Source organism: Mesoplodon mirus (genome assembly GCF_964341445.2).
Source record: "Mesoplodon mirus genome assembly, chromosome: 19".
Taxonomy (NCBI): Eukaryota; Metazoa; Chordata; class Mammalia; order Artiodactyla; family Ziphiidae; genus Mesoplodon; species Mesoplodon mirus.
The window spans coordinates 8,825,146-8,852,070 of record NC_138995.1 but is presented as its reverse complement, the minus strand read 5'-3'; the positions used below and the strand labels follow the sequence as shown (position 1 = coordinate 8,852,070).

The window sequence follows — 26,925 nt, the reverse complement described above, 5'->3', positions numbered from 1 at the left end:
CTCAACCATGGTTGTGCATTAGAATCACTGGGAATTAAGTTTTTTTTTTTTTAAAAAATACTCATGCCTGAGCCCCACCAGCCTGTGGAGGTTCTGGTTTAATTGGTCTGGTGCAAGTCATCAACATTTTTAAAAGCCCCATGGGTGCATCCAAGGTTGATGATCCAGTGTCTGGGTTCAGAGACCTGTTCATGGCCTAATTCTATTCATTCTTATCTTCTTAAGTGGTGTATGTGACTCTTGGGTACCAGTTTCCCTCCCCCACGTTGGGATACGCTCATCTCCCCCATCTCCCAATCCCTGCAGAACTCCATTCTCAGAAAATGTGCTTACGTAGCAGCTGGTCAGAAAGACCCACCCCTAGCCAGTGCTGACTGGACCAAAGATATACCTCACCAAGGTGAACCTATCAGCTATCTCCTCTGAACAGGACAGCAGAGTTGCTAACCAACCTCTGCTGGGGATGTGTAGGGGTGAGGGTGGGAATCAGGGGTACTTCAAAGCAAGAAGGCCTGCCTGCTTCCTGTAGGGAGAATGAAGCAGATGTGCCGACAGAGAAAAGGGAGGGGAGAGGGACAGAGAGAATGAGCCCCCATCGCCAACACTGCCCACCTTGCATCTTGCATTTCATGCCCTTAATATACACCTGTATCCTTACAATAAAGGAACAGGAACCTTAAGGCAGTTTTTATGTCCAAGATTCTAAGAAATTAACAGACTCCTTCCAAGACCTCAGAGTCCCTTGGAAGGCTCATCCAATCACAAACAGCCAGGGCGAATTTGACAGTGATCCTGGGTTTTTTAATCAGAGCAGAGGATCCCAAACCGGCATCCTAAAAGCCCACAGGGAGCCTGTGAAGGCAGGAATGGCACCCATGAACCACTGCTATCATCGTAAAGACCTAGAGGATAACCCCCATGATCAGGTTTTCTTTGCTTTTGATTGAATATACATGAATGGAATTATACCACTTCTCTTGCTGATCAGAAGCCCTAGAGCTTTTATGGAGGGCTCTGATTAATAAAACAAATGCACAGAATTACAAATGAATCCTTGAGAACATGGGATTCACAGGAGGAAATTAGTAAAGGGGTCCTTTGGTACTAAATAAAATAATTAAGTCAGGACTTCTTTACCTAGCCAACCATTTTTCAAAACTGCCCTACTGTTATTTCCACAAGATGTCTGATTAGAAAACAGGTTCCGTGTTCAAATAAATTGGGAAGATGTTGTGTGCCACCCACGTTGGCCCTTCCCTATGGAGGGTCACAATACACGTTAGCATATAAAGGCTCCGAGATGGAGGATAGCAAAATTAAATGTTTAACTTGGTCTAATCCATGATTTCCCTAGATTATTTGACCACAGAACTTCCCAAGTACACCTTTAAAAAAGTTTTTTAGGGGTGATGGTAGTTTTTGAGGGGAAGGCAGATAATAAACTACTGTTCTAGGTTCTTCCCCATTTTCCAATTGTGACAACGCTTATTTTAAAGCAGAGGGAAGATGTCCAATATCACAACCACGAAGTTATTCTAAAACAAATCAAAGCTTGCACAGTGTCAAGGTCAAAGTTTTATTCCACATGATACTGATCAGGGCCAAGTATGGCAGGATGTTTACTCTGTGCCAGGCGCTTTACATACATTATCGTATTTAATCCTTTGCAGAAGCCTTTGAGGGACTATCCCTATTTTACAGATGCAGAAACTGTGTGTTCTTTTTCATGTGACTACAGGTTTTGCTGACAACTTTTTATTAAATGGGCCTTTCAATGGAGTGCTTTAACGCTGATTTATCTTCACTATCCAGCAATTTCCTGAGTGTCAGTTGTGCACCTGACACTTTACACATTACAGGGTATTAAGGAAATGTACCATCTATTATTTTTTAAATGCTCTTGAAATGACAATCTTTATCTCTGAATAAAGGCTGCTCCATTACCTACCACAACCAAAACCACAGAATCGTTTGCTTTTAGAGCCAGAGGGGTCCTTAGGGTCAAGCTCATGAGAAGTACTAGCCCCGATCTTCTAGATCCTTCTGAGATTATAATGCATTTTCTTCTAGGCGTCACTCAACCCCACTCAGAAAAAGAACACCGAGGAGGGGACGGCAGCTGAGCCCACACAACATGTGCTGAGCTTAAACACTGAGTTCTTTAACTGGGAAGGAGGGAATGAGCTGGCTGAGGCAGGGGCGGCATGGTGTCTAGCTGGAAAATCTGCATGACTGTGGTGTAAGGTCAAATCCTATCTGGGCTGCTTTGTGCCTGAGTTTCTGCATCTTTATAAAGGGGATTAAAGTATCTGCCCCCTCTAGCTGTGAGGATCAAAGGGTGGCATAGGTCCTGGCTACCAGGAGATGCTCAATCAATGGTAGCTGTTGTCACCATCGCCCGTGAGGCTCTGGATGACCTCCAAAGGGCAGGGCTGGGTGGAACATCATGGTCTTCAACTCCATGGAAGTTTTCTCTAACTCCTGACCAACGGGTACCACCCCAAAGTGACCAGAAGAAATGGTGACTATCAACTCTGTGTTAAGTATTTTAAAAATCTGATCCTCATAGTCTCTATAACTGCAGAGTTAGAGGGGGAAAAACAAGTCATCAGCTTGAAGCCTAGCTCATTTCTGAAATCCCTGAGAGGAAAATAAACTCTGTACACGTTTGATGAGATACATACACATTTTAATAATCAATACGTATGTCTACTGCCCCCTTCTTCTACATTCTCCTCTTCCTTTTGGTGATCTTTGCAGAAACTGAACTCCAGATAACCTCTGACTCAGTCTCCTCAACATCCTGGTTATGTGAGCTGGCATTCTAGTTTCAAATGTATGTCTCTGATACCTTTGTAAAAATATGTTCCAGTTTCAGAAAATAAGACCCCACTAATGAGCAAATCACAAGTAGAAGATCTGCTTTGAAAAAATCATATTTCAATTAATGCGATAATCTGGCAATGATTTAAAATGATCACTTGTTTTGCCAACATGCATAAATATCCTTCTTTTATTAAACATATCATTGTACCCCTATTATGCGTTGTGTTCACTGTGTTTGTAATTTATAGAATATGTTCTTGTCTTTTATTATTGTATTTTATTTTCCTGGAATGTTTTCAGTTGTGTTTGTTTAGGTTTGTGCCAGGGAACCTCCCATTTTGCCCCAATGACTGACCCACACCAATCTCTCCTCAGTAATGAACCCCAAGTCTCAAGGCCTGGGACTCAGGGGGATGCTGATAGCTATATTGATACCTATGATCAATTTCATCTCCATTTTCACACAATGTATCATTTTTCAAATGCAAAGAATTTGTGTAGTGTCTTGTTTCTAGGTAGAATTCTATATCCCTCTTCATTTCTCATATTAACAGCTTAATACGTACAGCTAGAAAGGCAGAGAGGGAAATCTATAATGAGAAAACTTCAGGACTCCCCCAAATGAATAACTCTTGTCTTCAATGTGACAAATATGAAACAGGGTTTGATGCGCAAAGCCTTCCAAAAAAAAACTACACTTCCAGGTTCAAACCCAATGGTCCTGAGAAATGAAGGGCTAATTTTTGTCTTCTATTACTCACAAATTATTTTTTCCTTTAAAAAATTAATTAAAAACATGAGATGGAATAAATATTTCAGGTGACCAGCAGCAAAAAGGGAAAATACCATGTGTTTGGAGTTTTAGTGCCCTCTGAGTACAGAAATTTATTTGCAGCAAGCAGAAAACAGACAGCAAGCATAAAAATACAGCAGAGTCCCCCTAGTAAAATTATTTATCAAGCTAACAAGGGAGGGACCCTTCCAGTAACAACAAGCCAACAAGCCAGTGAGGAAAAGACATGGCTTTATATTTTACCTTTGGGTTAGCAACCCAGTAAAAATGCCAACTGACAAGCACTTCACATAAACATTTCTTTCTAAATGAGCATCCTTGTTAGAAGAAAAGGGAAAAAAAGTCTTTCTAGCTAAGGCGCGCTATAGCCTAGACAGAGAATTCGAGCATGCGTATGCTGACTCCTTAGTGCCGAAGTAATACACCTTAAAAAATAACGTGAATGACGAATGGAGTTTACAAAACAAATTCAAAGTTCATTAAAGAAAATGTGCTTATATTCTTATCAGGGAATCCTCCTACTTGGATGTTGACAGTCATAGTTTTCTAAGATGCTTTTTCAGGCCTAGCTTAAGAGCCTCCAGCAAAAAAATACATACACATATATTCATATACACAGATAGACATGTACTGACATTGCCTCTACTGTACAAGCCTCATTGCTATATTTTTTCAAATATTTATTTTACGAGCAAAACCCCAAAGTCAGATTTTACAGTTTAACGATACCAAACTCTGATTATAAATTACAGGTCACCTTACTGCAGCTTGCAATAGCCAGAAAGAAAAATAAAAAAGAAGAAGAAAGAAAGAAAAAAGGGCGTGGGGAACCATCCAGTTGAAACCAGGCAGTGGCCTGATTTCAATTAAATTTTAAAGAAATAGTAAAAAGATGCCTTCTCAGGATAACTGCATCCTCAATAGCTTGGCAAGTGACACCTGATGAATTTACAATGAAATCACACACCTGGATCCCATCTTTCCTAAAGTGAAACATCTGATGAGTTAACCGTGGCAAACATGGGAAAGGGCCTTCTTTTCATTGTATTAGGAAGGGATGCTGGAGAGGATGCAGAATCTGAAGAACACTGTAAAACGCTGAGTAAAGACAGACAGAAACATCGTGCTGGATCTGATACCTCACCCCCCATACCTCGCCATCACATCCCCACCAATGCCTTAAAAAACACAAATTTCTCAGCAACAGGGATGGAAACGTTTTCATTACTAATATCAGCGGGCTCGAAAAAAATAAAACGAAATCCTTCCTTACTTTTTTTTTTTTTCCTCTTCGGAGCCGAGCGACTGTCACCGCGCTGCTATGAAAGCTCCAAGCTCTGACAGACAAGGGAACCCTCTGCTCCGGGGCAGGAACCCGACTGCAAGGCCCAAACACACTCCAACTCAAGTCCTCACAGCTGAGTTTGGGAGCTGGGCCTATTATCCGCCCACAAACGTGTAGGGAGGGCTTACGAGTCACGTGGTATTTTGTTCAACTGACCTTCGGGCGTTTTACACGAGGGCTTGTCAGGACGCTACAAAGTGAGCCAAGATCAGAGCCAACAGAGGTAACATTCTAATTAACCAGGTTCCCCGTGGAGACTAGAGTGTTTTGAACGCATCCCATTTTTACCAACAGTTTTATCACCAACAACTAAGCTGGGGAAGACTCTGAAAGCAGCGAGTTCTGGTTCCAGAGGCTCCACTAGATCAGGAGAGCACCGAGCACGGGGGAAAACCAGGCTTCCTGGGAAAGAAAGCGATGCCAAGCTGCCTCGCATGCGCATGCGTGGTGAGTCTCCAGAGGCTGCCGGAGCACACAGGACCGCAGCTGAGAACCCTCCACCCTGGGCTCCATTAGAAAGAGGCAGGGTAGGGGGGGGGCCGGTTAAATAAGGAAGAGAAATTTAAAAGGAAACAGAAAATTCTATTCTCCATTCAAAACTTTCAGCCCAGTAAGAGATGCTTCCTCCGCCATTTCTTGTACATCAGGAATGAACCTCATTCTAAAATATAAACAAACCAGAGGCACGCCGTCGCGGTATAGACTCAAGCCCTTTAATTAAGCACCATCTGTAACGAAAGGTCTCCATCCTGAGTAACTTTGCGTTGGGGGTTCAACCCTGGTGTCAGAATCCCTTTAAATAATTGCACCTCAACCCCACCCCACTCAAGACTCAGCTTGGCTACTGGCAGGAGCCCAGGAAGAAGAAAAGAAACTTTGTCTGAAGAACCCAATTTAAAGGAGGCGTGACCGCAGGGTCAATTTCAGATCAATTCAATTCTCACCTCTACTGCCTACCTGCCAGCAAATGAAGTTACTGTGCTTTTTCTACAGACTGAAAGGACTAAAAAGAAATCGTCACTGCTGCATGTGGATGACCCGTTTATTAGAGGATGGATGCTTGCTGAAGGAATGGCAAAAAACAAACTCCCTTCCTCTCTTTTTTGTCATTTTTCACCTCACCAGTGATGAAGGTGTAGGATGCGCCCCCTGAATTGTTAATTAGGTGTTAATATCTTCCAGCAGTTTATACTGGAGGTCAGGGCTGTGTTGTTGGCCCACTCAACACCTGAAACTTCCTCCCCCCTACCCCCCTCAGTATTAGTTCCCATCTGAAATTATATAAATGCTAATAGCTTTATTATATTTCCTGTAGACGCTGGAACGGGAGGCACTCCGAATATTCCCACCGGCTTACCCTTGTCCCAGCATTTTCTAAATACTGCCAAAAAAAAAAAAAAAAGACCAAAAAGTAAATAAAAGCAAACCCAACCCTTCTGCATAGCTCATTTATTGCTGATAATTTCATTAGGTGCCAGGAAAAGCAAAAAAAAAAGGCAGACACTAAACAACAACTTTACAGTAATTTTTGGATCGAGGAAATGAAAGACTCAGCAAGCGGCAGGCGAGGAGAGTTTCAACATTGGCATCTGTGAACGGCAGCAATAAATCTGAGATTTTGGCAGGTGACTGAATGTGTGCTTTTAGAACGAACGCTCTTTACAGAAGCATCATTTTGTTTTAAATAACGAGTGCTATACTCGTGCAAAAATTCCTTCTTCCTTCCCCCGCCCCCAAATGCCCCCAAATGCATAATGTTCCTTTTTTAAGGCAGCCCCTTTGATAGCATTCTAACGTTGACTGGAAATAATGTGAGTTCATTGAGCTGCTTGCCCTGTACCTGCTCTGCCATAATTAATTGATTAAATCTGCTCACTAGTGGGCCAGTGTCCACAGAAAGGAAGACATCAGGCAGCCTTGTATGGAAAGGGGGATGGGGGGGCTTAGGCAGGAGCATAATCTAATTAAACAAACAACAACAACAACAAATAATTAGGTATGTTAGTCCCAGTAATAAAACACTTTAAACAGAATTATTTTCCCTTATTTTCTCGGTGCCAACAAATACAGTGATGTAATGTGCTTAAGACATACTCATGGCATCTGTGACGGATTGGTCTGCTCTCCAGGTCTGCATGCCAGACAGCATCCTACCCCTTGCTGTCTTCCAGGACGGGGCAGTTACTCTAAAAACTGAATACCGAGAAGCCCTGAGGGGTCTGCAGTGAAGCCAGAGTCAAGACCAGCCACGGTTCTCACTTGGGCTTTTCAAACCGAGGCACCAGGAGACGAAAACTTACGGTCTGTGTTTTCACATGGCCTTTGCATGAGAACACCTCATTCACCATTTCTGTTAAAATATTTTGATGGACTCTGCAAGGGAAATACGGTTATGACATCTTTAATTTTATGTTGGAATTAAATAGCTGTGCTCAGGTACCCACACTGACACTGGACGTTGGGAAACCATGCTTGCGTTTTATTTCTGGATGGTTACTGCAACATGGGAGGACACGTTATACAAAGTAGAAACAAGATTTCAGAGTCCTTTTACTGTGTTTTTTGTTTATATCCCAGTTCATAACAGAGTAAAGCCTTCCTTACATTGGTTTGAATTCATGTCAGCATAGGTACAGTCAGGATAAAACATATCCACTCAGCTAATTGTTAAGACTAGGAAAAAAAAAAAAAGTGATGGGTACTTAGAACCTGGGAAGAGCTGTTTTTACAAGTTCCATCAGGAAACTCCCACAGGTGACAGGAAAGCTACCAACAGGCCTCTCCCCTATGTATATGTGTCCCACCTGCCCTGCCCCAAGGCAGCTCTGTTAAGGCTCGGTTGCATCCGGATGGGTCTTAGCCAATGTCAGGAACATCTGTAATGGGTAGAGCATACACATCAGCAGGCTAAGGTCCACCACTATCTCCTGAAATTAGTGTTTCAACACACAAGATGGAAGAGCATGTATTAAAGGCCTGCTTTCAGTTTTGGTGCCAACCATGAGTCGTTGTGTCACCTCCTTTTGACAATTCACACTAAGAGACAGCCTCTAAGGTGAATTCCAAAGCCACTCTTTGCCTTAGGGTCAAGCAACACCATTCACTTCTTTCCATGGTGGCGATGTTAACATCACACCTGACCCAGCGATGCTACCATGGAGAAACGGACATCAAATAGCAGTGTGGGATTGTTGTCTCTCTTGATCGTCATGTTAGAAGACTTTGCTTAGAAGGCACAACCTTGATAAATCATGCACTTGGGTAGATGTGCGTATGTTAAGCTGGAACATGCACTAATGGAAAATGTTAGGATCAAGGGATGCTATGAAAATGGAGACTTTGATCTTTTTGTGATACCACTTAGGATGACTATTTTGTAATATGCCCAAGAACCAGAATATCATCTAGACTGTGTTTCTGAGAATAAATAAAATAATCAAATGCCCCCCCAAATGGCTTGTGATTTAATTCTCACACTCTAGCCTAGAAAATTGCCAGAAATAAGCCACAAAGTTGTACATAGTGGAAATCAGCAAGAGAGCAGAAAGCTAGTGACTCCCCATTTTTGGCTTCCAGGACTGAAATCTCTTAACCAAAGTGACTTTCTGAAAATAAACTAACTCTCCCAAGAGTATCAAGTATTGAAGAACTTTTCATATATCAGCGTATAATATCTTAATACCACAGAGTAACTTGGAGGAATTCTCCTCTTCTGCAAACTCCCCATCTAGCCAAATGCCTTTCTCTTCCTCACTCTCACCTGTCAATCATGTTCACAGCTGAAATTTGATTTCTCTCCCACAAGTAACCTTATATGAAATATTATGGGGGGGGGGTCAAGACCCGTGTGAACGAACCTTGCCTTAAAAGTTCATTAACTCTTTGCTCAAAATGGATGGTTTCGGTGTAACAAAACCTGGCCGGTGTGTCTAGATCATTCTATTTAATAGATGGCTTTCAAACTGCAATTATAAGGACAGGGATAAAAGAAAGGAATAAAAAGAGAAAGGAATAAAGTATTGGTATGGCATGCATACACAAGGACACACAAATTAATCCCAAAGGTGTACACTTAGTTAAAATCTATGGATGAGAGCTATTAAAGAAAATGTTAATTTTGTTTAAGGCTAGGAAAGAACTCATGTTAAATATTCACAGTCCAGTTGTTCAAAGCCTGTCCTTATAATAGCGTGTAAAAGTTAAGTAATCAGATACCATATCTGAAGAGCGGGAAAAAATACGGGTCTGTTTCCTGACACCCTCAATTCACTGGATTCTTAAAGTGTCTCCTTCTTAAACAGTAGCAATTTGACAGTGGGACTTAAACCCAAAGCTGTATTTCATGCAAATTTCTCAGCAAGCAAATTTAATAAAAAAAAAAGAAGTCAAATTTCATTCCATTAGCCAATAAGACGTAACAGGAATACATAAAACGATAACACTAAGTAATTATTGGTGTAAGAGTGTTGGTCTAGCTCTCTAAACGAAGAGGATTCATAATTAAATTCACACCGGGATCCTTGTAATTGAAAACCCATTTAAATAGCTTAATTTCATTTTTTTTCATAGGTGAGAAATCACATTTCTGCCTCCCTCTGCCTACATTTGAAGTGAGGAGTGGCTCCAAACTCACATTTGGACACAGGAGGGGGACACAATGTGCTCTGAAATCACACTAAATCCTCCAAATGTGAGTATGGAGTGAGTTATAAGAGAATGGAAATTTGGAATGTTTATGAGGCCCAGGTGGAGCCAGCCGATGGCCATGGATGCTAATTGCACAGACCCACCCAAATTGTCTGACATTCAAGTAGAAAGATGAGTCAACAGACTCATGCTAGTTAAGGCTAAAGATCTGAGATCTACTCGGACTGGATTAGTACTCTGTACACCACACCTACATCATGAAATCAGTATAAAAATGCATGCATGCTCGTCTCACACACAATGCCTCCTTCACTTCAGCATCTGGTATCACCGTTTATGTACATGTAAAACCCAAATACGAAGACTACTAAAGCAGGAGACTTTCGCACCTCGAAAATGATCAGCATTCCTCACTTGCTTTGCTTGCTTGCTGTCTCCCTCATGGAAAATGCACTAAAACAAGCACATGCAAATCAGAAATCAAGATGTACCTCTTTGACTTCAGGCAACAGGAGTTTTCACATCACTGATGTAGAGGATTCCCTTGGGTACCTGATTTAGTGAATATATTAAAATAAACAAAGGGTCATTAATAACCACGAAGAGGGCTTTAGAAGGACAGTATGTTCAAGGCAGCCTAACTACCTATGAAAAGAGCAGGATGAGACCAAAAGAAGAGTGATTTAGGTCCATCTGCTTTGGCATCCTGGTCTCAGCCCTGCCGGAGGAAGGGTTCACATGGAAGAGAATGGCGTGGAGTGCTTCATCAACGACCCCCCTCCACTCTTGCTCTGGTCCTGGGGGGCTGAGACAGGAATGCCCACTGGCCTGGATCAGCTTTAAAGCTGCCCTCAGTTCAGAGAACCGAGTGATCCAGGGTTCACAGTGGAGGGGGATATGAATGGTCTCTGATGGGTGTCTCTCAAGTGTTCAAAGACTGCCCATCCCCAGGGAACCAAAACCAAACCCTGGCTCTTTACTAGGGCCTGTTTCTCTTCCATCTTGCCCCCTCCTCTTCCATTGCCCTGGTCTATTCTGCTGGTCCTGCTGACCTTAATTGCAGATGTTCTCTTAACAAATAGAACCATTTAGAGACCACCCTTTTATTTATTAACTTCCTCTCTGTTTAAATTAGTAGTAGAGAATGCTTAGAACGGTAATATGAAAATGAGATTGCTTTAAAAAGAAAAAGTCTTTTTGCTTCACAGTGAATAACAAAGCACAGTAATTCAAAGTAGTTAGCTTTCTATGGTTCAAAAACCCCTTATTGCTATTAGCTATACTAATGTAAGTGGCAAAATAATTATCATTTACTGTACGGAGTCCAATATTTTCCAGACAGCAGTTTAATAACAAAGCAGACCTGTCATTTCTCCCCCTAGTTAGCCATACTCTACAAGTTCAGACTGTCAAAATATATTTAAAATCTAATTTAAAAAATTCAACATGGTTACAGTAAATCTGGGTACAATAACTGTGATAAACCAGTAAGTCAATCTAATTTTTTTTCCAACGTGGAGATTCAGTTATTCTTCTTTAATCTGCCCCACTTTTATTTGAATTACTTTACAATTGGTGTGAAAAAATACACACAACGCATACACCTGCCGAAATCTGTAGGCTGCTGTAACTGACAGAATCTTTTACTTAAATTTTCGTTTAGCGTAACTCTATAATTTTCCCAGTTCCCTTTATCTAAATGGTCTGACTATGCATTAAAATACTCATATAAACAAATTTGTATTCATATCTGTCAGAGCTGCCCCAAATACATCATGGGCTTTCATTTCACGTTAGAAATGCTTTTAAAACGTTATGGCACAAAATACTCTTTTTCATGTCAGAGTATACACTAATCTTTTGCCAAATAAATTATTTCTATGCCAAAAAAAAAAAAAAAAGAAACAAGAAACATACTGAAGTTATAAAACCTGGAAGCGTTATCTGTGATATCAATTGTTCTCCATTTCAACTTCAAATGGCTAATCTCAAACAAACAAACAAACAAAACAAAACAAGAAAACTTCCCATATAAGGTCACTTAAAAAAAATCTTTAGGAACAACAGATTCTTTTAGAAATGTTAGTGAATAGAGTTTAAAAGCTTAAGAGATTGCGGAGGGAATATTTTTGTAATTCCTTTGGGGCAGTGCAAACGTATGTTAAGCTTCTGCAAGGAATATTTACATGAGATCATAGACTTGTGAGGCATTTTTCAATTTTAGAACAATATTACAAAGCAATAATTGAACAGAGACTTTGCAAAATGCCCCTTTGCCTTCCTGACCAGCTCACTCATAGCCTCTGTTATTTCTGGAGAAAAAGAATCGGACCTCATTAAATGCGTATTTGGAATCTTGCCTGAAATCTCATAAAGTAGATGTCCTTTTTAGATCATTGGTGTCCTTTTCCTCAAGATGACCTCTATTCTCTGGCCACCTGGGGAACCCATCCTGTTATCAAGGCATTTACTTTCAAAAGCTGGGGAGAGAGAGATTCTGTTCGCACACCTGAATGGGGTCCAAAAGCCATTGCCATTTTCTGTTCTCATCACCTTCACCCAGGCTAGTCACTGGGGAAGAGTGGTAGAGGGCAAAGGGGTCTCACAGGGGAGTAGGAGAGGAGATTTTCCATCCTGATCACAGCGGTGTAGTCGAAGCCAGACGTCTGCCAGCACAGAGCCTTGAACAGTGGCATCTATTTACCTAACCATTAAATAGTACTTTTAAATAGCATAGGAATGTACAGTGATATTCCAAGGAAGATTTTAAAGGTCTCACTACCGGTACAGTGTAGAGAATTAACACGGACAGTGCACCCTGAGAACATACAGATGGTCAGCACGCACCTCTGTGATGCTCTGAGTCATGCCAAGTCCAGCGAAGGTTTTATGGGAAGATCATCATTCTAAGACAGACCATTCAGGCTAGGTTTGGCTCCTGCCGACCAGCACATAGAGTAGCCCAAAGAACTCTGTCGTGTGATCATGTCTGTGTCCTAATGTGGAAACTGTAGATTTATCTTTTAATAGCTTCCCCCTACAATGTGTTAGACTTCCATAAATAGATTAGATAGATAAATGGCAGATGAAAGAATATGTTGGATTCATTGCCTGAAAACAGACTCAACTATCATCTTTTAACGGATTTCATCTGAGAATGATGACTGCAGGTTTTCCCCGTTCTAAGAAAAAATACTTCAGTAGAATCTGACAGTGTAAAAGTGCGTCAGATGCTGAGATCACTGCTTTCGTTTCAACATATTTATCTGCACATTTATGAATCCTTCCTTAAGCAAAGAAAAAGGAAAAAACGGGGGGGGGATTTATTTAAGAAGATGCAATGATGCTTAACTACTTCACACTCAAGGATCCAAAAAACTGAAGGTCCCTATAAGAAAAAAACCCTACATGGAAGGTCTCCTTTCTGAAATTAGTTGTTTTAAAGTTTCTCCTCTTTAGACAGTTTCTGAGTGCCTGAGATTTGACAGCAACTGTGTTAAATCTGGGAATGCAAGCAAGCCCCTCTTGCTGGAGCTGTGGGTGAAATCCTAATAAAGTTTTCCTGAGTGGCTTTCCTCTACAATAAACGTCAAACTCTATCAAGGAAAACCCCAACCGTATGGAGATTTCTCGAAAGATTTTAAAACAGTCTATCTAGATTTCCTTCTTTTTCTTTTGCCTCTTCACTGTCTCTAACCAGAGCAGGAAAAAAAAAAAAATCTAGATCTGGAAATGGGCCGGAAAATTAATAGAGTAAAACTCAAATGATCTGGAGCTGATGCTCTTATTTGCAGAAGTTTCCTGGGGCAGCTGGAAGGTGGGATGGGGGGTGTCCCAAGGTGAAAGGCGGAGCCTTTTAGGGCTGAACCCCACTCCCTCCTTCCATGCGCCCACCCCAGAGCGCAGCAGAGCAGGTATTTTCAATGTCCCCAAGGGCTCCACTGTGGCCAGGGCAGTCCTCTTGGAAAACTTAAACCAAATCCCGATACAAATCCAAGTACCCAGCTGGGTCATGGGCACCGGGTGGGTGCGGGGCCCTGGGGCGCGCTGGGAGTGGCCGCCGGTGGTGCCCCAGCACGGGCGCGGGCATCTCGGAGGGGAGCTGCTTTGCCAGCGTCCTGAGCCTGCTGGTCCCCCGGGGCACAGCCCAGGGCCTGGGGCACACGGGGACTTCCCTTGGCCTCAGGCAGCCGCCGGACCCAACCCCGCGGGCCCTGCTTCCTGTCCTTCTGCACTTGATGCAGTGGCCAGGTGACCCTGAGGATGGGGAGCGCACCTGGCCAGGGCATTGATGCCCAGAGTGAATGGGCCCCGCAGAACAAATGTAGACTGGGAGGGGGTTGGGCGGGGTGGAGGGTGCAGGGGATGCGTGGGGAGAGGGGATGCACGGAAACTGGGAGACGGGACCTCAGCATCCTCCCTGCCTTCATCTTCTTCATTCCAGGCTTCAAAGCCCTTGGTGTGGGAAGCTCCAGCTGGCCTTAGACATTCCAGAGCCACTTCCCAGCTCTTTTCTGCATCCCCGCCTTTGTCTGCACTGGACCTGCCCCAGAAGTGACTTAATGGGTCCAAAGGCTCAGCTTAGGTGAGTGCCTTCTGGTACAAGGCAGTGATTTCTGAGTCTCTCTGATGGCCCTGATGACTAGGCATGGGGGGTAGAGGTGCCAGAAATTAGAGAGGGGACACTGGGATGGGACAGGGACCAGGTGGTAAGGGGCCAAAGCCCTGGAGCTAAGGACATCGCTATTGCTTTTACAGATCATGGGGATTTCAGGGTCTGCCAGAGGCCTGTCAGTCATCCTGCAAACACATCTGGCCTGGTGGGAAGCTAGGGCCCTAGGAATGACCTAGAGTTGACCCCTGGTGAATGGGGGTCATAAGCCAAGGTCCGACTCTTGTTAATAATACTGCCCCCAGCCCCTGCACACCAGCCGCTACCTGCCCTCTGCTCCTCTGGGCCTAGTTTGGGATTGCCTACTTTTCTGGGATCCTCAGGCCTGCTTTCCTTCTGGAAAATCCCCCAAAGGAGCCCAGAAACCCACTTCTACAGGCTTCCAGAAGTGGATGAAGTCATGCAGAACCAGGACAAATTTTGGTTGCAAAAGGGAACTCGGCACTGCTGACCGGAGTTTTCAGCCCAGGATTCCCTTCACAACCATCCTTTTTGGGGATTCTCTCAGGATAGCGGTTACCACGCCTCCTCTCCCAGTTCTATAAGGTTTCATGGCCTCTCCTATTTCCTAACTGAAAGAACCAACCACAAGAAAAAAACATTCTTTGGCATCTTAGCTTGGAAACACTCAAGGTTGGTGATCAGAATATTTAGAATAAATTCAGAATCCAAATCCCCAGCGTGTAACTCACACCCAGGCCTGGGCTGGGTGGAGGCCAAGGGGGCGTGGGGAGGTGAGCACAGAACTATTTCTATTTCCTCCTCCTCCTCTCCCAAAGCTCCACAGACACCCCTCCCTCATCCTCCCTTCTTGAATTAATGCCCCTTTCTAATCGTAACTAAAGATCCAAGAATCTGTGGAGAAGGGAGGAATGTGATTTTGCAATCCGAAGTCCTAATTATAGGAAAAAATTGTTACTTGACAAAAAGAAAGGAAAAGAAAATGAATTGTGTTCAACACGGAAGAGGTGCTTAGCAGATGACTATGATCTGGGTAGAGAACTGTGCATTCCAATCATAGCCTCTCTGTGGAAAATGCATTTTGTGAATTTCTTGAAACTGTCCAACTCTGATGCACATTCATAGAAAGGTCTGATTTCTGTGTGCCGTTGATGTGTTCTTTCTATACTGGCCTTGTTATATTGGGCAAACTTAGGGAAAACACACAAAGGGCTTTCAAATTTAAACAATAAAAACGGTCACGATGCCATCAAACCTACTGCGGTGACCATAGAAATATGGGCATAACACATCCAATGTCTCAAATGTCCCCACTGTAAAATCACAGATTGAAATATTTATAAATGTCCCCAAATTAAGACATTTGCAATTTCCTCGGAGCTCTTAATTGGGGTTCGATCTCTAAAATTTTCAAAACAGAAACACACGTGAACATATAGGAAAGAAACGGACAGCTGAAGCTGGTTTGCACCTGTGTGCAAATGTGTACACTGGGTGACTCCTGCCTTCGAAGTCCACGTCACCATTCTCTCTGGCTTGCCTCAGTTCTCACCTCCCACAGATGCTACAAGGAATGGAGAGCCTGGGGTTTTGCTACGCCTTCGTGCCAAGCAATTTGATTTGCTTTGTTTTTTGTTTTGTCCCTCTCTAAAGGGTAAAGATGTTCCCACATTGTTGCAGGACTGTACTTCTTTATGCCCCGGCAATCATGAGACAGCCTGGGAGACTGAAATTCTCTCACCCTGTCCCCTACCCCCGCTGGAGAAAAAAAATGCCAGACAGAGCTGGGTTTGTTCAAGAGCCGGGGTGGAGCCAGGCTTGGAGAGAATTTCCCTTTTCTGGGGCTGTGTGATGTCTAGATTTTGAAGATTTATATCAAAAGTGAAAAAAGCAGTGTTATCAGAAGGTAGGTGAAGGCTCCTGCTCCGTTTTTAAACAAATACAAAAACAAACAAACTCATCCTGATTCAGTGGGCTGGAGGGCTGGACCACCTCCCTTATGGCTACTGTCTGCCCAGCCTTGGACTTGGGACATCTTTTAAATTTAGGATGGGGCCAGAGTGAGAACAAACTAGGTTTCTCTTATCTTTCTCTGGACAAGGAAGACACCGACCCCAAATTATTCATTTAACCTCCTGAGTAATAATCAGAAGTGGTGAAAAGGATAGCCTCTCACGGTAGATATCTCTTCCCTAAAAATGAAGACATTTCTTCAAGAAAAGGGACAAAATTTAAAAATAAATCAAACGAAAGTAAATCGCAGTGGGCAGCCTCTCAGACGAGCAGTGTAAAGCGGGTGAATCTGGCTTCCTAGCTTCTCTGATCCCATGTTTATATGAGAAGTAAGCCCCACAGCTTGGCTGTGTGTTTTACTGGCACGGAAATCAGACGGCTAAAGGTTGTCACTCATGGACCTCAGTCTTCCAACCTATCTCAGTTAGTCTTTAACTACCGACAGGCAAAAAATTGAGATACCTGTGTGGCCAGCAGACTTTTAAATACATTGATTGGCCTAAAACACCGGGGGAGTACATTTGATCAAGCCAAGGGTGAATACGGAAGTATGTTGGTCTGAACCAAAAACAAAGACAACAGCAAAAACCTTCCAACTACTGTACTCAGGAACCTCTGAATGTGTCACAAGCCACTTCAGTCATTTCAGACAAGGACACGCTGGGAATGTGGCTACTGAGACAGCTGTGCCCCATGTTTGCAAGTGTGGTTACCATTTGCCCCCTGTACACTGTGTTTAACCTTAAAGCTGGTGGTTTGGCAAGGGGAGGTCCTATTTAAGAGCAGAAGTATCTCGAATCAACGCTACTAAATAAAAACTAATGGGGTAAAGGTATAAGGGGGAAAAGATCAGAGCCTTAGAATCCCGCATTCAGTAATAAATAGAGCATCTCCCATTGGAATGGCCTCTGTTGAAAGCCCAGGTGGTTATGGCATGAAGGCAGATAAATATGATTATCTACACATCATTTCCTCACTGAGATCAGGAAGTAGAATCTCTGCCTATTTGATGTCCATCTATTAATGTGTCGGATACATTGTAAAAAATTATTACACGGTTCTGGAAAAAAAGAAAACATGGGAGGTGACTTCGTGGATGCCTGAGAGCAGAGAAGGGGGAGGAAAAAAAAAAACACACGGAGGGGGTGTACTTAACTAACATTGGTTTCACTTACGGCTCTGATGAATGACCACGTTTGACATCACTGATAAATACAATACTATCCAGGGCCCGAGAGAAAATCAGGGTGCTCGGCTCTGTTAAAGCTTCTGCCCGTGGCATCTGCTTGGGGAGGTGGGGGTCAATTATTTATTTATTTTTCTTCTTAGTAAAATTATCTGCCAGAGAAACAATGAAGCGTGAAAAAGGACTGTTTAGAGTGTGCATGTCTACATAGGCTTTAAAAATGCTAGCTGTTAACCTTCTGTGACACTTCCCTTCATATCAACGCATATACCTGGTAAATTTCAGTGGATTTTTTTAAAAAACCAATATTAGAGGTTGAAAACAATCGCACCTATTCAGTCTGGCGCATCGTAAAGTAAGAAACACCAGCGTGCTTTTCTGTGGGTCTGTATGATCCTCAGACAGGAGGCACAGTTAATTAGCATGGAGCTTATACATTTAATAGCTTTCATCTCTTAACACATTTATTTTTTTAAAAAGGAAACTAAACAGAAGTCAGGGGTAGGCTGTTTTCCATGACTGCAGATAGTAATAAAAATAATAAAAATACAGTTCTCACGTAAATTTCATTTTGTGAATACACGGGTAAGCACATGACGCTGTGGGGCTTCCAAAATGTGGTGTATCCCACCGATGGCTGCAACTTGTGAGTGGGCTCAGTTCTGTATTTGGAATGAAAGGAATTTTAACACTATTTAGACAAAGACTCAAATGCAGTGTAAAGGGAAAGCTAGATTTCCTTACATGATTAAAAAAAAATGTAGAGACTTATTTGTAGTAAGGGCACTCAGGCAGGATTTCTTTGTTAAAAAAAAAAAAAAGCATGTATTTGTGTTCACCACTCTTATTATATTTCAAAGTTTTTAGTAATGGTTATTTCTGAAAGTGCCTTTCATTAGGAGTTAGCCTTCACTTAAAGGCAGCCACCAACACCCCACTTTTTTTGCCAGCACCTCTTTATTTGGCTTTTTCATGTTTGGGGCAAAAACCTGCTTATTATATTAAACTGCCTTGTAGGGGCCTATCAAAATGCTTAATTGTTGGACCACTGTATTTTTTTCCCAAGTGGCATTCCTCATGAGGTAACTGCAATAACTCCATCCAGGTCACTGTTATTTTGAAAACGTTTGCCTAAAATTTTGTGTCGGATGCTGGGCTTCCTGTATAAGCGATATCTCCATTTCTGCTTCTACAGGGGGAGACTGCAAATCTCCTCATTGGGATCAGACCAAAAAAACAAAACAAGAACTCTGAAACAGAGAAGAACAGCTAACTTCAAGCACATGGAGGTAGGTTTACTATTAAGACTTGTGTTAAAGCAAAATAAAGTGTGGATTCAGGGGCCCTGTCCACTGTCTTCATGTTCTGTGAAAAAGGGTAGGAAGGCTGATACACCGGTCAGAACTCATCAGCACCAAACACAACCTGTTTTCCTCAAAATCACGCCTTCGTTCAGAGTTGCAATATTATTATTATTATAATTTTTTTTTTTTGAAGAACAGAAAACAAAATAAAACAAAAGTCACCGTGTTTGGCTATATTTTCAAAACAGTGTTGGCTTTGTCTAACATTCTATTAGCCATCTAGGGGAAGTTGCTGAAGAATGCAAACTGCATGAATTTGTAACATTAGTTGCATGAATTTGTGTCATTTTAAAATAGGTCAATGCTGTTAGTGAAGGTAGCTCTAGACTTTCCAAGGGATCTTTTAAGTGAGCCCGCACACGTAGCCTGTGTTGGGGTAAATACTGAGAAATCAAAGCACAGCCTTTATTCCAACCAGGCATTATTTTTTGCTTGTATTCCAGGAGCTAAGGTGCTCTGAAATCATTATCAGCTCATCTACGTGGAGAAGCCCTCAGCTAAATATTCACAGGGAAATATGATTTAATAACAGTTTAAACCCAGATACGTACTTGGACTTCTGTGAGAGGTGGATTTTTCTTTTTCCTATTTAAGACAAATGACCTTCAAAGTTAAGAAACAAACAAACAACTGTAATTTGTCCAAAGTGTTGATGTGAAATCCTGTCAGGCCTTGCTAACAAGAAAATCATGGCATGTAAGGGAAGAAGGAAAAATAATCAATTTGAGCCAAAAGGCAAGAATTGTTTATCTTTACCATTGAATGCATATGTGCCCAAGCCACCTCTGCCAATGCCTTCTCTGCCGGGCTCGTTTCCCTCTAGATGGGTGTGTGGTGGGATGAGAAGCTCAGGGCGAGGCTGAGAAGGCCCTGCTCTCTGGTTGGGATTTTTGTTTGTTTGTTTCCACCAGGGCAATGATGTCTCTACTTATTTGAAAACTGAAAACTTTGGGGGGGGATTTTGAGAGATTGTAATTTACATTTATATTAAATATTACTAATTATTGGAAGGGACTGGCCTTCCACCTCACAAAACAGCCTATGTTTCACTCTGAATTATTGCCTCATTACTTCTCCATTAATCCTTCCTCTGGAGAAAAGGATGCCTTTTACACTTCTAACGCAGCATTGGGCCCAGTTAAACTGTACACTAAGAAACTGAGTACAGAATCAAAAAAAAAATGCAGTTTATTATTGTAGATTATTCTTTCTCTTGATATAACCAGAATTGAAAATGAAAGAAAAGCACATAGGAACATCACGCGTGGTTAGTTAGTAACTCAAGATATAAAACAATTTTGCACAGCAAAATATGTAAAAGAAAAGTAACTGACAAGATTTTTTTATATTTATTGTGGTAAGATTTACTTTTCATTTTGTTTTTAAAGACAGGATGTCAGTCCCTGAAAATAACATTTACTGATTATTGCCTTTAAAACTGTGGATTTTTTTTTAAGTTACAGAAAATCCAGTTCTGCACCACAATACAACTGTAAAAAAATCTGCATCATCTTAAAACTGTGCAGTAATGCCATTTTTTATAACTGCATAAATTTATTAGCGTTCTAAACAGTTTTGCAAATTTTTTTGTATTATATGCTTGCAGGTTATATCTTAGTGCAATTCAGTCCCAAATACTTTAATTTTGAAAAAAAAAAACATACATTTTGAATGTAAAATACCCCTACAGATATAAACAGGGGTGCTTCCCCTTTTAATACTTTGGTTTTCAATACAGTCAGTGGTATAGCAAAGACTACACATACCCAACTTATATTTAAGTTGCAAGCACATGCTGTATAAGCTACTTTTTTTTAAACAGTCCCCTTGCAAACTCTACCCCCCTTAACATCACAACAGTAAACAATTTAGTGCATCAATCTTTTAAAAAATCTACAGCTAAACAGACCTAACTCTTTCAAATTTATCTATAACATTCCTTTATCTGTAGCATACATTTTAACTGGGCTAACAGATTATAAAAACTAGAATTAAATTATATACTAGAAACCCATAGCATTCCACATTTGACAATGACCAAAAGCCAAAAAAAAAAAAAAAAAAAAAAAGGAAAAAGAAAAAGAAAACAAACCAAAAGAATAACGGGGCAGATTTCTTTTTTTAAAAAATAAATTTTAGACTGCTTTCGGCAACAGCACAATTTTAGTCCCCCCAGTGGGGCAGTCATTCTTATTAAAAAGAAAGCATTAAGAGTTCTTTACTGTTGGCCGTGTTAAATTTTTTAACCCATTCTGGCATCTTTAACAAGGAATCCCTTCAGTGCATTTACAATGGGAGGCTGAAGTTCTGAGTAACTCAAAGCAGTTTTGGAGCAGATGCAAACTTTCATGGGAAGAAGGCTCTACGGTTGCACTTTTTTTTTGTTCTGAACTCAAAAAACTCATGAGGCAATAAAACAAAAGTATGAATGCCAATGCCATAAGTCTTCGAACGTCCATTTCCAAGCCAAAAGGAAAAAAAAAGAAAAAAAATAATTATACCATACATGTCCAGCATGCAGGCTTTTTTTTTTATTAATATAATGTCTCTTTTCCATAAAGTCTTTGAAACAGTTATAGTTCATTGTTGCTAAGACAAAGTAGCAAGCATAATAATGCATGAGATGAGAATGAGTTTTTTAAATGGCAGACTAAACTCTCAGATTTGGCATCATAAGGACCAAAACTCACGAGTCACACCCAGAAGGTTGATGCAGGCTTGATTGTGGCAGGTTCATGAGGATTTTTCCCCTCTATTTTAGCATAACAATGCTCAAAAAAACCCGATGGAACTCAGCACGCTGCAAGTGTATAACATTTCACATTTTTTTTTCCTTTGCAAGCTCAATCTCATACGAAGAACTCAGGAGGAGAAAAAAAAACTTAGCTTTTTTTTTTCTTTTTTTTCTTTTATCTCAGAGGAGATGGGTGGAGAGGGAGTGAGGGTGGAGTGTAGGGAGGGAAAAAAAGGGGGTAACACAGCAAGCTCCAAAAACTCAAATTAAAAAAAAAAAATCCAAACAAAACAAAAACACACACACTGAAGATGAACACCAGCTCATGAACTGAAGAAGAAAAAAAAATATGTGAATGATGCAGGCTTCAAAGGTGAGCATGAGGAACTCTGCCGAGATCGCTGAACACTGAGCACGTTGTGGGGGGGGAGTGTTAAAAAAAAAAAAAAAACAAGCTAGCGAGTTATGGAGAATTTCAGATTGGCAATGCATGAGCCAGACAACCTGCCCCTCCCCGACTTCAAAACAGCCTTCGCCACCACCACCAACTCGGAGCACGGTGTGTGTTGTGTGTGTGTGCGTGTGCGTGCGCGCAGGGGGCAACTGGGGGGGCAAGCTCGGGAGGGGAGGGGGCGAGGCGGTGGCGAGCAAGGCTCTGGAAGTGGCAAGCCCACACCCGAGTCGGACCCCCACGGAGCACTTATCAAGGTGGCTAGCTGGGATCGCGTGTCAGACTCACATGAAAAACTCGGGAGAGGACGGGTTGTCGCTGCTCGAGCCGTTTTCTCGGAAGCCGCTGCTCACCAGCTTCTCGTATTTCTCCTTGTACGCGTCCCTCTCGCGCACCAGCCTGGAGATCTCCTGCTTGAGGTGGTCGACCTGCTGCAGCAGCTGGTTCTTCTCGGACTCCAGGACGTGCCTCTGCTGCACCCTCTTGAAGCGGCAGGACTGGGCATAGCCGCGGTTTTTCAGGGTCCGCCTCTTCTGCTTCAGCCGGATCACCTCCTCCTTGCTGACCCCGCGCAGCTGCCGGTTCAGCTCGCGCACCGACATGGTCACCAGCTGCTCGTCGGAGAAGCGGTCGTCGAAGTGCAGGCCGCCGGCGGCGTGGTGAGGGTGCAGGGCGCCCCCCGCCCCCGCCGCGCCCCCGCCGCCGCCGCCGCCGCCGCCTCCGCCGCCGCCGCCGCCGCCCCCGGCGCTGGCCGGGCCGCCGCCGCCCGAGCCGCCCGCGCCACCGGCCGAGGCGGACGCGCTGCCCGCGGCGCCGGGCGCGCCGGCCGTCGGGTGATGGTGGTGGCCGGCGGCGTGGTGGTGGTGGTGGTGGTGGTAGTGCGGGCCCGCGCCGCTCTGCGCGGCGGCCGCGGCGATCACGGCGGACACCACGGCGGCGGCGGGGCCCATCTCCTCGCCGCTGCCGCCCAGGGAGGCGCCGGCGCCGGCCCCGGCCGCCGAGGCCAGCTGCTGCGCCCCGCGCGCGTAGCCATCGAAGCCGCCCTGGAGCTGGTGGCTGTTGCTGATGAGCGCCTCGACCGCGTCCTCGGGGCTGAAGCCCAGCGCCTCGGGATTCAGCTGCTGCGGGTAGCCGGTCATCCAGTAGTAGTCTTCCAGGTGCGCCTTCTGCTCGCTGCCCGAGCCCGGGCTGGGCGCCGAGAAGCTGGGGGAAGGGGGCACCGAGCTGCACGGCGTGCTCATGGGGGTGGAGGACAGCGAGCCCCCGGCGATGAGACGGCCACACTGGCTGATGATGCGGTCGGTCTCCACCGGTTCCTTTTTCACTTCAAACTTCATCAGATCGAAGTCATTAACATATTCCATGGCCAGGGGACTGGTGGGCAGGTCGGAGTTGCTCATTGCCAGTTCTGATGCCATTCTCCTGCCGCCGCCGCCGCCGCCGCCGCCGCTCCGCCAGATGGGCTGCAGGAGAGGGGCCAGCGGGCTGTGCTGGGTGGCCAGCGGGTGAGCCAGCTTGCCGGGCTGGGGCGCTTCTAGCTCGCGCGGCGGTGGCTGGCCCGAAACCTCCGAGCGCGCACACACACCCCCCGCCCTGCCCGCGCCCCCCGCGCCCGCCCTCCCTCCCCCCTGCTCACGCCAATGTGCTTGCTCGCTCGCCCCGGCCCCTCCTCGCCTGCTCGCCTCCTAGCGCGCCGAGCCGGCGGCTTCAGGCTCGGGAAGGTCCTCTGCGGGCTGCGGTGGCGGCGGCGGCGGCGGCGGCGAAGCCAGAAGAGCCCGGCTGGGTGCGCGGCGTCCCCCGCTCGCCGCTCCGCTGCGCGTTTTGCATAAGGAGTGCTCGCCTCGCCGGTCCGGGCTGCAGGCGGGGCGCGCGCGGCGGCCACTCGGGGCTGGAGGCGCGGCGGGCCGCTGTCCCGGCGGCGCGGGCCTTGGCACAGGGGAGTTAACACTTCATGCTTCTCGCCTCTTCTTCTGCCTGGCTTTTTTTTTTTTTTTTTCTTTCCTCTCTCTCTCTCAACCTCGCGGTCTTCCTCCCTCCGTGCAAAGTGCAAGACAGAGGTGCAGCCGGGCTGGAGGAAAGGGAGGGGGGAGCGGAGTTCTTTCTTGCCTTTTTTTTTGTTTTGTTTTTTTAAAGCGAAATAGCGAAGTCCTGGGGAAAGGCGAGGCGGAGAGCAAAAGGGGAGAGGCCGAGCCGACGAGCAGCCCGAGCTACAGCTCGAAGATGAAAAAAAGATTTTAAAGCCTCTGATCCAGCAAGAAGAGTTTAAAGCAATTGCTGAGTTTTATAGCACTTGTGACGTCAGGCCCAAAAGGGAAATTGACTGGTACTCCGGGCCAATGGGAGGCGGCGAGAGCGGCCGCGATTAGCATAATATAGAAACAAGGAAACTTTTCCGAGCTGTCAATCAGGGCCCAATCAGCTGACTGTCAGCTGGGACTGGCAGTCTTAACCCTTCCTGCGCCGCAGCCTTCTCGGGAGGTTGCAAAGCCGGGCGCAAAGTTTGGTGCAAGAGGGGAAGGAGTTTTCCAGGGGGACTGCGGGAACCCGGGTGGACCGGTACGACGGTTGGCTTTACTTCGGAGCGAGAAAGGCCTGCCTTCCGGAGCCCCAGCTCTCCCGCCACTAGCTCGGGCGGGATTGGCCGCCCCCCCCCGCCGCCGACCACCATCCCCAGGGTCGTGAATTCGCCGGGTAGCTTTTTCTCCTTGCTCCATCTTCGACACCCAGGTGTCCGCCCGGGGGACCTTCCTTCCCCCGAGCCTGGCAGTGCCCGGAGCTCAAAACTGGCCCAAACTCTTTGTCCCTCTCCCCGGTGCCCGCGCGCGGGTGTGCAGGGGTCCAGACGGCGCGGAGGACGTCGCCCCGCCGCGCGCCTGCCGGGGCGGTCTGGAGTCGGCGGAAAGAGAAAGCGCGCTTTATCACCCTCTTTTAAAGGAGGTGAAATAAGTTGTTCAGGAGCCATTCCGCGTGGGGGCTGGCTGCCCGCTGGCGTCGCGTGCCCTTGCGGGGGGAGCGAACTCCTCCGCGAATTAACTCCGGGAAAGCTCGGAGTCAGGTCAGCCCGGCTCACCCTCCGGCTTCCGACTCTGGCCCGAGTTTGGCCTTTGAGATTCATTTCTCTCTCTCTCTCTCTCTCTCTCTCTCACACACACACACACTCACACACACACACACACACACATCCACCCCCTTATGAAATTTGACTCCTGTTTATCAGGGTCCCGCGCGCCCTTTGCACTTTTACGTTTCACTTAATTATTTCAGACTTGATCGTGGCGAGGAACAAGGGGGGAAAAACCAAAAAAACACCTAGCCTTCACCAGCTCCCCTCGAAGGGTTAAATTTTAAACGGCGGTTTCTCGGACGGGCCCGGAAACCTAGATTGGGGGTGGGGTGGAGTGGAGTAGGGGGCTGCATTTCCCCCTCGGGGTCGCGGATGCTAATGACTATTCAGTTTTCTAGACCGATCCTTCTAAAGCTTATGCAAAAAAGAAAAAGGAAGGAAAGAGAAAGAAAAGAAAAAAGAACCAACAACTCTGTTTCTAAGATTTTAAAGCGATAGACCAGATGGAGAAGCCGAGATTGACTTGGGGGAAAGCAAGAGTGCGTGAAGCCGACCCAGCGTTCGGAAGACCAGCCCGCCCGCTTGGATGTTGGAATGTTGATTCCTCCAATTAATGAAATGCATTTGGTGTTAATCATATTTATCTTATTTTATGGGACGGGGTGGGGGACGCTAGGACGGTGCATTAAAAAGAAAAATTCTGAAAAGCCTGCAAAACGATCGAAGAGTGAAAACTATTGTTGGACCGACTTGGTTTTTACCTCAACAGCGCCACCTTTCGGCAAAGGTCAGTTGAAATTGATCCGTGTCCAGTTTTGTTGATGAAATGAAAAGAAGCTGGTTTCCCTAGGTGGGAGGAGAAAAGAGGCACAGAAAGTTAGTTTGACTGCAGTGGGAGAACCCGACTTTGTTAGGAAAGGGGCTGAAGGCAGTGCTGGCAGGTGCGAGAATCATTTTTCCCTACCATCCCCCTTGACTGTGAATACAGAGGCCAGGGGATCCAGGAGCCTTCCAAGTGTAACTATGGCTGAGAGGCTTATGCAAGGGGATCCCATGCAACACACAGGGCCCCAAACCCTTTAAAAGTGCCAGGATGGAGTTTCAACGGGCTTTATGGCAATATCAGTAGAATTAAAGTTACTTGTAATTCAGTGATAAATGAGATGTCTCTAGTAAGTAAGATTAAGTGCAGTGCTATAAAGTTGTTTATCTGAAAAGTAATTCTCAGAAAACCTGACTTCTGACACTTAGTCATATATTAAGCCAGCTTCTTGAACATTGCACTTCAGAGCGCTCTCACCCACCGGACAGCATACTTTACTATTTATAACGAGACCTTAGGTGTCACTCATTGGCTTCATACACCAGATTAGACTTGGGTTAATTTCTCTCATGCTGGCAGCCTTGGGTTTCAGCAAACCCTGGAATCCCTAATGAGAGATTCCCCAAAACGTTTGTAGGCACATGGTTACCCTAAAAGGACAGCACTGTTGCTGTTTTCTAGAAAAGCACTTTTTCTTTTCATCATCACTGCAGAGAAGCTGTTTATATGGGTAGTTTTGGTTTTATGGGAGTACTTTGTCGGGATGGAATGAGGTATGTCTATTACCAGTTTGGGGAAGAAAGAGTGAAGATTATGTCAATATTTATGCAACCTAACAGAATTCCTTTGCTTTCCTCCTCTCAAACAGTATTTCACCTAGTAATGAAGTTAAGGGATTACAGCTTAGGTATTCAGAGGAAAATTTACTGCTTAAATTACATAAACATATTGGGTCATTAGCATTGTCTATAGCAATACTTTTCTAAGCCTTTTAAAAATCACTAGCCACAAATGTCTGAAGTTTATATTTTGCATGTAAAATATGA

At 44.6% G+C, this 26,925-nt stretch overlaps 1 protein-coding gene across 4 annotated transcripts in view; it reads right to left on the bottom strand.

Annotated features, from left to right (window-relative positions):
• Window positions 1-23,412, bottom strand: part of MAF (MAF bZIP transcription factor) — a 362,167-nt gene extending 338,755 nt beyond the window's left edge. Inside the window, exons 1-4 of one of the 4 annotated variants that reach the window (XR_014292272.1) lie at window positions 22,281-23,412; window positions 17,433-17,539; window positions 10,103-10,163; window positions 6,289-7,840 (exon numbers count right to left, since the gene is read on the bottom strand). Coding sequence is in view for 3 of the 4 variants with exons in the window: in XM_082607917.1 (XP_082464043.1) it covers window positions 10,130-10,163; window positions 22,281-23,410 (1,164 nt within the window). In the remaining variant the exon portion in view is untranslated. Of the gene's footprint in view, window positions 1-6,288; window positions 7,841-10,102; window positions 10,164-17,432; window positions 17,540-22,280 lie in introns of those variants that run through there. The other 3 variants (XM_082607916.1, XM_082607917.1, XM_082607918.1) reach the window with 3 other exon arrangements.
• Between the last annotated feature and the right edge of the window lie 3,513 nt (window positions 23,413-26,925).